The 10,663-nt window shown below is 39.4% G+C and overlaps 1 protein-coding gene across 1 annotated transcript; it reads right to left on the bottom strand.

Moving 5' to 3' along the window:
• Positions 1-3,671: 3,671 nt before the first annotated feature.
• Positions 3,672-10,663, bottom strand: si:ch211-63p21.8 (kelch-like protein 33). Its single transcript, XM_055156411.1, has 4 exons — positions 9,603-10,663; positions 7,355-8,294; positions 6,602-6,769; positions 3,672-6,268 (listed from the first exon to the last, which is right to left on the bottom strand). Exons 1-4 carry the CDS (start codon positions 10,630-10,632, stop codon positions 5,737-5,739), a joined length of 2,670 nt encoding a protein of 889 aa, XP_055012386.1. The 5' UTR covers positions 10,633-10,663; the 3' UTR covers positions 3,672-5,736.

Genomic DNA, 10,663 nt, shown 5'->3' with positions numbered 1-10,663 from the left:
GTAACAAAAGTAACTGGAAAGAATATACATAAAAGGAAAAAGTATTATCTTCATCATTCAAGTCATCATAAAGCTTTTGTCACTTGTAGACTTACTTCCCGCTTAGCCTTTCTCTCATTAAAGGTGTAGTTTGTAACTTTTCTTGTGGAGGGTTGTCTATATACAGACAGGCAAAGCATTTCTACAAGGTGACCGTCCCACCACAAATATTACACTGTTCACACTCCACACTGTGTTAACACATTGAATTTGGGTAGTACAACTGGACCTAAATCTGAAATAGTCCAGTACTAATCCAGGATTAAACCACACCATACCAAGTCTACATCAGGACTTAATTGGGCTCAAACCAGGAATAAAGCAGGATAAATGTGAACTCATCCTATATGTTAACCTAAGAAACATATAGAGAGAACATCCACCCTTCTCTGGAACAAGACAAGACTCAACCTGTAACACTTCAGGCCAGAAAACATATAGGCCCCTCTCCCTCATTTAAGTGCAGAGAGCAGCAGGAGCAGGGCACACAACATGGACCTGAAGACATGTGTTTTGGTGTTGGCTTTTGGGTTGTGCTCAGTTCAGTCTCAAAGAGGAGACTTCACGATGCCCGACTGGTTTCAGAGCAAACTTGACCTGATTTTAAAACTGGAGGAGCGGATGAATAACGTCGACAAATGCTGCAAAAATGTGGAAGATGTGGAGTTTAGGTTGAATGCTACTTTGGCCGAGCTTGCGAGGCAGAAAGAAGACATTGACAAACTCAAAAAGGAGAATGAAGGTAGGTTTCAGAGAGATTATTACTGTTGCCATAGTAATTAACAATAGAAGTATATAATAGTATATCTTTTAACTGGTCCTCAAATTCTCAAAGTGTCACATAAAACTGGAAGCTGAAACCATTAAAGGTGTATTAGAGGATCTCTTAGGCCCAATTACTGACTTTTCGTTTCTTGCCTTACAAGTCCATGATTTTTTCTGTGATATTTTTAGAGTATACAAAGATTGTTCCATTGTGAAATTACTTTGTCCAAACTAAGAGTGCTTTGTTTTTCCTTTCACAGAACTAAGGAAGATTGTTGGGAAAGGTATTTTTTTGAAATTCTTTTTAGAATTTTAATGTATTTGTCTATGACTTGTGGCAGACTGACGTGTCTTGTCCACAGGAGACATATGTGTGTATGTAAGCATTGTGTTACCGTGGTAAATGCTGAACATTCTGCCACAGACATACATGCAGCACCCACCACTGCTACGTATATAACATTTCTAATAGGCCCATGTCTCCTTTAATGTCCCCAGGCTCTCCACAGGTGGCCTTCTCTGTGTCTCTGGCTGATTCTGAGGAGGTGTACAAAGGCCCGTGTGCAGATAAGACCCTGGTGTTTAAACGAGTTTTCTCCAACATAGGAAATGCCTACAACCCCAACACTGGTGCGTGCTGAATACTGTGCTGCTCTTTGGCCCTTAGGCTTGTTGGGTGAAGGACACAATAAAAGCAAACAATGACTGGAGCTGGATCAAACTACACTGTAATAACACAAATCTACATGAGTTTAAAAAAATATAAAAGATAAAAGATGAGAAATTTCAAATTTTTGGGAATATTTGAAGAAACTAAAAATAAAACAATGTAATATTAAATTAAACTAATAATACTTAAAGAAAAATAATAATTAATTACCCCATGTTTTACCAAATTACCAAATTATGAAGGTTAAAAGGTGCTCTATGTCACTTTTTGGTTGAGGGTTTACCACCTGTCTATCTCTTTGAAGATATTATTGCTTGTTCCACGGTATAGCATTAAACTTATATTTCCATGGAGACAAGCAGATGGCATCACCAAGCCAAGTTTAAGGTCACATCTGTGGAGAGGCGAACTCCACTCAGTCAGAATTTGACGTTGTTTCTTAACCATAAAGCACCCCTTTAATTGAATAAATGTATAACAGATAAGTTTGATGCCATGCCGTGGAACATTTGTGTTTTTGTCTTGAACTATGATGCATCTTTGAGTGTCACTAGAAAGTAATAAAGTAACTAAACAAGCAATAACATCTCCATGGTGACATGTGGCAAGCAGTCCTCTAGAAAAGTTACTGATTGCACCTTTAACTTTGAATTTGTCTTTTTATAAAACAGCATAATCTTAGTCTTATTGTAGTCTTAATCTACAAAGGTCTGGGCTCATGTCTGTTCTTGTCACAGGAATCTTCACAGCCCCTCTGGGTGGCTCTTACTTCTTCACCTTCAACACATTTGGATACAACAGTCACACCACAGGTGCCATTTTGTTCAAAAACAACGATATCCAGGTAAGAATGAGAAATATAATGGGAAAAAATTTGGAACAGATACAGTTGATGTCATCAGCATTCCCGTGGGGTGTGAAGGTAACAGTTCATTTTACACAATCCATTAGTCCCATATTTGTGTCCTGTCAAAGTATCAGTATGGCCTATAATATCTATTTTAAAAGGAGTGCAAAAAAATAAATAAAAAGTAAGGTAGGACTGTCCAAATTGATAAACTAATACAAGAATCACATGCATTTCAGAACAGATTTTTCATATAAAGAGAATATTTAGCAGTAAGTGGATGAAATTCTATCTAAATAAATCTTAGTTAAGTCTTATTGCAATTATGAAATCCCAAATACAACTTTTATTTTCTTACTATATTCATTCATTTTGTGTGCAATATCTGAACCTAAACAAAGACCTTTATTGCCATTATATTGTCAGAATATCATAATTAAGATAATCCCAAAAAGACTGAGTGATAATTTTTTTCTCCATATCTCGCACCTGTACCTCCAGATTTCCACATATGAGGGAGTGTCTTCAGATGGAGCTGACAGTAGCAGCAATTCAGTCCTCCTGACTCTGGCTCCAGGAGACACTCTGCACCTGCAGCTCTGGGAGAACGGGCGGGTTTTTGACAACGCCAACGCACACACCACTTTCACTGGGTTTCTTGTTTTTCCAATAACTAAATAGAGCACTTATAAATGTGATATCAGTTGTGCTTAATCAAAGCCTTCATAATGGGCAGGCTGTGTTAAGGTGAACTAAATTTGCTGTTCTCACAATGTGTCCTCTGCATTTGACCCATCTTTCAATGACACTAGTGCAACCTGTTGGGAGCAATGGCCCATCTTCTGGACGTCTCCAGGATGACCTTAACTGGAGGATTTCATAGATGTTTTGGGTTATGGGATTAATCCTCATAATAAGAAATAAAGTGAAGTAAGAGATGTGTCTTGTTTTCAACAATTGTTATTCACTTATTTGTGAATGCAAAATGACCTACTTTGAATACTCAAATATGCATTTGAGTTCATAATAAAGCTTCAACAAAAATAGTATTGCAGTGAAATTAAGTAAATGGTTCACAGGAAACAAATAACTCACTAATGTTTAAAAATTTTCTTTGATTCACATTTTGTTATTATAAACACAAAAGATATTGTATTACTTGTACAGCTGTTACTACTTCTTCCATCACTATTATGGCCAGAGATGCTACTACTACATTTAATGAGCTACAGATAACTAATAATAAGTCAAAACGCAGGTTACATGTTTATTTCTTTTATTACACATAAAATTGCAAATAAAATTTATTACAAGAAAATCTGTACAATAAATCTATGAGTATCAGCCAGTTTGAGTGTTGATCATTTGCTCTTTGCGACCACTCAGTAAAATCTAAACATTATACAGACTCAATATCATGAGGTGAGGAAATCTGGAGGCAACGCTGCACATTACAATCAACAAAATACTACCGTATTTTTCGGGCTATTAGGTGCGGCCTTCCAAAAACGACTGCGCGCCTTATAATCCGGAGCGCCTTTTAAATGAATTTACACGAGTGTTCCAGTACAACTTCAGTAAACGACAAAGCCGCACCACTTGCAGCATTACGGCGACCGTAGTCAGGAGCATCGCGGAGTAATAAGTACTGTGATTCCTCATTTTTCCTGTGGACGAGGAAAAGATGAGCGACTGGCTGCGAGAAGTTTACCTTAAGAGACCGGATGGCTTTTTCCACACATCTCCGTCCCTATTGATCTGCGACTCCAGCGCAGTAACAGATTGTTGTCCAGACGCAGCCGCGATTCATTTTCGAATTATTTTACCAACAATGGCCAATACAGAGAATGTAATACACGAAGATCAGAGCAAGTACCAGTGTGCGAACATGTGGCTCCAGAGTGAGTCAAAATTGGGGGTGTGTACGTCTGTTCAGGACCTGGACGCACAGAGAGGTCCCGGTGTTCCCCATGATCATGTACCAACCAGCATTTGTTATTTTAGGCTTTAATTAATCAAATAATTTTATGGCAATAGCCTATTCAATTGATGCAACTTCAAAAAGTCCCTGCTTTTAGCCTAGTGTGAGAAATACAGTCTGACTAGATCCAAACCAGAGTCCCGAAACGGGGGGACTCCGGTTCAGGCCGGGCTCAGAGGAGCTGGAGCGGGGAGCATCGACCAGAGGAAGCGCTTTCCCTGGGAAGAACCAAATACGCGGAGGACGGACGGACCGTCCGGACCTGTAGTCCACAGCGCATTCTTGCTTTTCCCGCACGGAACCAGCGCGCAGACGACGGAACGTACCCGCTCGGACTCAGTCCATCAAGCACTGGTCTTGCTCGCCACCGTTTGGAACCAGCACATGGAGGATGGAGCCTCCGGACCATCTGACCAACGCGCTTGTAGGACGACAGAAGACCAAGGACCAGACCCCAGCCCCGTCCTGAGGAGCTGTGCGCTACCGTGAGCACTGTTGGCTGCTGCTGTTACCCGAACTCTGGGCTGATGCGGTGAGTTTGTACAAAGTTTGACATGTTGCTGTTTTATGAGTTCATGATGATAATTTGAGATGAGGACGGCCAGGAACATCGGTGTTGATAACTGGAGGTATCGCTGTTTTCCCGGGAAACAGAGACACGTCAATCGAACCAGTTTTGGTTTGTTTGTAGGTGTGAACGCGGACCACACTGGAGTCTATCTGCTACATAATAACAATTTTATTGCCTGGTGCGAACCAAATAATCGAACTAGCGGTGTGAAAACGCCCTAATGTGTTATTTTTAATTATAACCGAACAATTATGAGTTATTGTGAATACGCTGACAATTTATGGGTCTCAGACAATTTTTAGTTTTTTACGTGTTACAAATGAACAAAGTTGAGAGTTAACGTAAACGTAAACGCGTTAAATAAAGTTTGACTGATTTACCTAACTGTTGTGTTTCGTTTAACGCGCCTTATAGTCCGGTGCGGTTTATATGTGACAAAAGTTCGGGAAAACGACAGTGCGTCTTATAACCCGGAAAATACGGTACACACTTTTAGTTCAGTTCAGTTTTGTTCTGTTCTAAAAGAGCTTATAACCCTCAAAAATAGTCACAGAGTATTCAGTCCAATTCACTACTATATATTTCAAGCTATGCTGTTTATATTGTTTACTTAGTCCCATGTTGTCGACAGCCTCTCTACAGGTTCTCTGCTAAATTTTATTTAGGGCCCCTTAAAGCGCCATAGAGCACCAGTAAAATTAAATAAAGCACCTTTAATTTCAAATTGTCACCACAACTTTTAGTTAAGTTACACTGTAAAATATATTACTCAAGTAGGAGTAAAAGTATGGCATCTGAAAACTACTCCAAGAAGTACAATTTTATTTAAAAGTTTTTCAAGTAAATGTACTAATCACCCCTATCTACTCTGGACATATTCTCAAATGCTCTGGTAAGCACAGTACACATGCTTTTATATCATTGTTGGGCCCTGGCATCTTCCCCATATTCTCCCATTGCAGTGTGGCTGGATCATAGCGATGAACCATTTTTGTGTCGCTGTAATCCTCCTGACTGTACCCGCCCAAAACGTAAAACTTTCCCTCCAAAACAGCGCTCCCTGCTCCTACGTGTGGCACTGGCAACGGTGAAAAACTAGTCCAAGAATCGTCTTGAGGATTGTACATTTCACAAGATAGCATATCAACGATATTAACATCATCCACCTGAGAGAGTCCACCAGCGACGTATAGGAAGTCGCCCAGGACCTCCATGCAGTGAAGGGCACGAGGGTGGGCCATGTTCTCCAGGTATGTGCTGCCTTTTTCGGGGTGGTAGGAGAACATGGAGGAGAGGCAATCATAGTCATTGTTGAGTCCACCTGAAATGAATATCTGCCCTGCTAAGACTCTCGCTACGTGGCCCCCGAGTGGTAAATCCAGAGGACGGGTGAAACTGCAAGAAGAAAATAATTGAAACATGAGATCTTCTACGACTGTCCAGGATGCACAACCATCACCCTTTCCTTTCAGCTCCAACAAAGTGCTCAAACGGTGCAGTTAATACTACTGTAATATTTTCATTTCACTTTAACTAAAGAAATGTTCACCCAGTTTAAATTAAAATAAACATTATGTTTCCATTGTATTATTTTGTGTTGATCCAAAACAAATAATTTTGAATTTAACTCTAATATGATCTAATATGGAATATTTAAATGGTTTGAGAAAGAGTGACAAAATGAGTTTAAACAGGGTCTACATTTTATTTTTTAGTGTGTTGCTGTACCTCCATGAGTTAGTAGAGGGGCAGTATTGTTCCACTGTTTCGAGGTAGTCTGGGTGACTCTGTCCTCCGATGGCGAACAGCTTTGACTCAAATACGACCATAGAGAAGGAGCATCTGGCCTGGTGTATGGGACACAGCTCCTCCCATCTGTTTTCAAGAGGGTCGTATCTGAAACATTACACAAAGAAACAACTGAGTCAAGCAATTTGGTCATGGATATTTAACAAACTGTTAAAGGGTTTAAGAGTGATGACAAATTAGGATGATCATCATAGAAATTAGATTAAAATGGTGCTTTTAACAGGAAAATGAAACCCATGAATAACAATTAGAGGACAGCAATTTGGTTGTTGTAGTAAAGATGAGGAAGATAACCTAGAATGCTGAACAGCTTTAAAACAGTACTATGTAACTTTTCTGGCGGTGGTAGAATGAGGGACTAAACAGTCAAGTTTTCTAGTGGAGTTTCCACCACCTTCTTGTCTCCAGAGAGATTGGTTTGCCTGGAATGTTCCATAGTATAGCATTAAACTTATATATATCTATCCTCCATGGAGAGACGAGGTCACTCACAGTAAGAAAAATCATGTTTTTCATGGTATTTTTTGATCAACATAAACGTGAATAAATTTAAGACAGGTTTAGCTCCATTTTATAGAACATTCCAGGTAAAACAATCACATCTCTGTGGAGTGAAGCGAGTGATGGAACCCCCAACCAGAGAAGTTACATTTTGTATTTTTAAAAATGTACCTGAAAAAAGAGTTTAGAGTGTCTCCAATGCCGTAATACTTCTTCCCACCGAGGAGGTAGAGTTTTCCTTCGATCACTGTGACCTCATGGCTGAACCGGGCAGGCTGCGGCATCTCCCCCAGCTTCCTCCACTCCATCGCCTTTTTAATCCCCATGTGGTTCCTCAGTGAATTCCCAAACCACAAATCTTTACTGATACTTCGCGTTCCTAGATCTTCTGAAATCTGATCACCTCCGCTCAGGACCAGACTTTCCTTTGGTACATAAATACGACATTGATTTTGTGTTTCGATTTCATTTGAGCAGAAATCATCAAAAATGGCTTCATACAATTCTTGTAAGCTATGATTCGACCACATTTTGAGAGCTTGGACCTCCTTGAACTCCTTAAATGTCATCAGAGGAAAGTGTATGGTTTTCATAAGTTCTTTGGCTAACTTTAATCTTCGCTTTGGTTTTGCTTGAATCCAGTCAACCACTGCTCTGAAAACGACTAACTCAGACGGTACGCACAAAGCAAAACTGTTCAGATATTTTAGCAGATGCTTTGAGGGGAGATCTTTAAACTTTGGCGTACGGGCTACTTTCTGAAACTGACGTAGGATGTAATCTTCAGCGTGATCGAGCAGTTTGATGATACCAAAAGCTTCTGCAAAAGACGCAACATCGAGACAACAAAACGGGTTGATTTCTCGATGAAGAAAGCTGAGGCAAAGGCTGAGAGCTGGTTGGTATTGCAGCTGAAGAGCGGTGCTGGTAGTTTCGAAAATGGAGTTCCAGGTGAGGGAGATGGACCCGGTGTAGGAGCAGTTGAGGAGGACTTCGAGTTCTGGAGCCGAGAGGAACTGGAGGTAAACACTGGACTGAGACGATTCCCTCATACCCAAAGTGAACATGGCACGGAAATAGTCACTACAGGCTGCCAACATGACTTTGTGCACTGTAAAAAATAAATAGAAAAAATATTGAGAATTTTGGAAGTCCCTAAAATCCAGTTATCTTTCACTATCAATGTGCCTGGTGTCAGTTTGAGTTGGGTTCATAGACTGTATACATAAATGAATATAGCTAACTTTTTACACTATAGCTAGCTTTTTATTTAGCTATTTCGTATGTATATAAATTCCTATTCCTGATACGGACCTGGCTCGAAATTTGCTCCTATAACTGGTAGCATCGTAAGCTTCTCGTAAAGTAATGACAAAGTGTATATTTTGGATCCCAGGCAAGTTTTTGACATCAAATAAAACATTTGCATCTGAATCTGAATTTGAATTTGATTTATCCCTTGTTAAAGAGTAACACAACATGTTGTTTACCACAATTTTACACAACCAAGAAACCACATGGCATGATTTTTTTTATATTACTATCAAGTATGGAGTTACTTCTGCGATTACTCCAGCTGATCTTGTGACAGGCAACATCATTTCAGTCTTATTTTAGGTCTTGGTAATATCTTCGGGCTTATGATGTGTTTATCTGGCCAGATTTTATTTATATATTCCTCCCTGGAGTCTAGTAGCACTTAATAGCTCTAGCAGATATCGTAGTATATGAAATAACATGTACAAGCCTATAACTGTATTTATAGATTGTGTCTGTGTAATTCTTCATATACAGGCTGCCTTCCTCCTCAGAGCTCAAAACACTCCCTCACATCCTGAATATTCCACCTTGTGACATCATGAAGTGATCATCCAGAAAATGCTCCTCCTTTAAAGTCCACACACCTTCACCAGGCCCAGTGTAATAATTTCATCATCAAATCCTCAAATTCACTATTATACATTACAACTGAAGCTAACAGCTATTGGTGTGTTTTCCTCACTTTGGCAACTGTCGCATTTTCAGGGTTTAATTACTGAATATTTTATAGCATACAAATCATTTATTTTAGATGTGCTCTACATCACTTTTATGGTGGTAGCTCCATCAGCTGTTTCAATGTCTTTGCCTGGAATATTGCCCAGTATAGCATTAAGTGTATATATGTCACATTTATTCAACTACAATTGTTTTGTTGCTCAAAAGTACCTTGAAAAACATACTTTTTTGACCTGTAACTTGACCTGGTGACATAGTCTGCTTGTCTTCCATGGAGATATAATACTGTGCTGTGGAACATTCCAAGTGAAGCAACATCTCCATGGAGACAAGCAGATCATGGCCCTTCCATCAGAGAAGTTACGCAGTGTTCTTTTAAGCTGCAAAAGGTCAAAGACCAAAAATAGTGTCTAAAACGTACCTTGAAATGATGCACTTAGGAGATCCAGTGTGACATCACAGCCCAACTCGTTCGTCCAAAGTTCTTCAATCTTCTGGAGATTTCTTCTCAGCTCAGTTGAAGCAGAGACCATTTTATCTTTATTTTTTTCTTTATTTTTGGACAGTTGTCTATCACAGATTTCCATGATTCTCGATGCTGATAAAGATCGTGCTGCTTTTTTGATTTCCAGCACATTTGAAGAGTTAAGACCTTGGATTGCACCAGTGTAGGCAAATTCAACCACTGCTTCTAGGGCTTCGTATTCCACTTCTGCACCAAGTTTCATTAGTTGAGTTTTTCTGTCCCAAAACCAGCCGCTCTGCTTACTGAGAAACCTCCTTGCTGTGCAGCTTACTGCCGAAAATACAATGGCGTGAACATAGATACTTTTCCCATCTGATGTTGACAGTTCGAGATCGGTCAGAATCTGGGCATCTTTAAATTCATTTAAAGTTTGGAAAATCTCATTTGTGTGATTGTCATGTTTGTAAATTTTGATTTCGTCCAAGTCATAATCGATATCTGCGTCGCCCAAATTATCATCGTCTTCATCGGTTGTTGTTGTCTCTTCTTCTGTTGAATGCTCATCTTTTGGTTTGGCAACTTCATCAGCTTCTTCTTGTACAGATACTTCAGCCATACCATCTTCCAGCAAGTCTTTTAAATCTTTTGCTTTCTCTGTATTTTGGTTGTACAGTTCTTCATAATTTAGTTCATCATTTTCTGAACCGTCTTCTAGCAAATTTTCAAATCTATTATCGTCTAAATGTTTATCTTCCTCTGTATTTTGATTGTAGGCTACCTCATTAAAATGTTTCCAGTTTTCAAAACAAGCTGAGGCTGAATTTTGATCAGAGTAGTCAAATTCTGGATCATCTTTTGGTTTAGCTGCAAGATCTTCAACTATCTTGCATCCTGGCCCCACCTTCTGCCAAATTGTGTAATCTATTAACTTGTTTATCTTCCTCCATGTTTTGATTGTAGATTTCTTCATAATATAGTTCCCCATTTTCTGAACTACCAGAAGTCAAATTTTGACC

The sequence above is a fragment of the Boleophthalmus pectinirostris genome, unplaced genomic scaffold, assembly GCF_026225935.1.
Source record: "Boleophthalmus pectinirostris isolate CB_2022bp ecotype Guang Dong unplaced genomic scaffold, ASM2622593v1 HiC_scaffold_20, whole genome shotgun sequence".
Classification (NCBI taxonomy): Eukaryota; Metazoa; Chordata; class Actinopteri; order Gobiiformes; family Gobiidae; genus Boleophthalmus; species Boleophthalmus pectinirostris.
This window is presented reverse-complemented; position numbering and strand designations above follow the sequence as displayed.

Bases quoted from the DNA above. Each gene is read 5' to 3' on its own strand.
- si:ch211-63p21.8 (XM_055156411.1), bottom strand. From the start codon at position 10,632: ATGGGGAACTATATTATGAAGAAATCTACAATCAAAACATGGAGGAAG. The intron at 6,770-7,354 runs GTACATTTTTAA...GTAATGTTTCAG, and splicing joins ACTCTAAACTCTTTTTTCAG to ATACGACCCTCTTGAAAACA. The intron at 6,269-6,601 runs GTACAGCAACAC...TTCTTCTTGCAG, and splicing joins CCCTCTACTAACTCATGGAG to TTTCACCCGTCCTCTGGATT.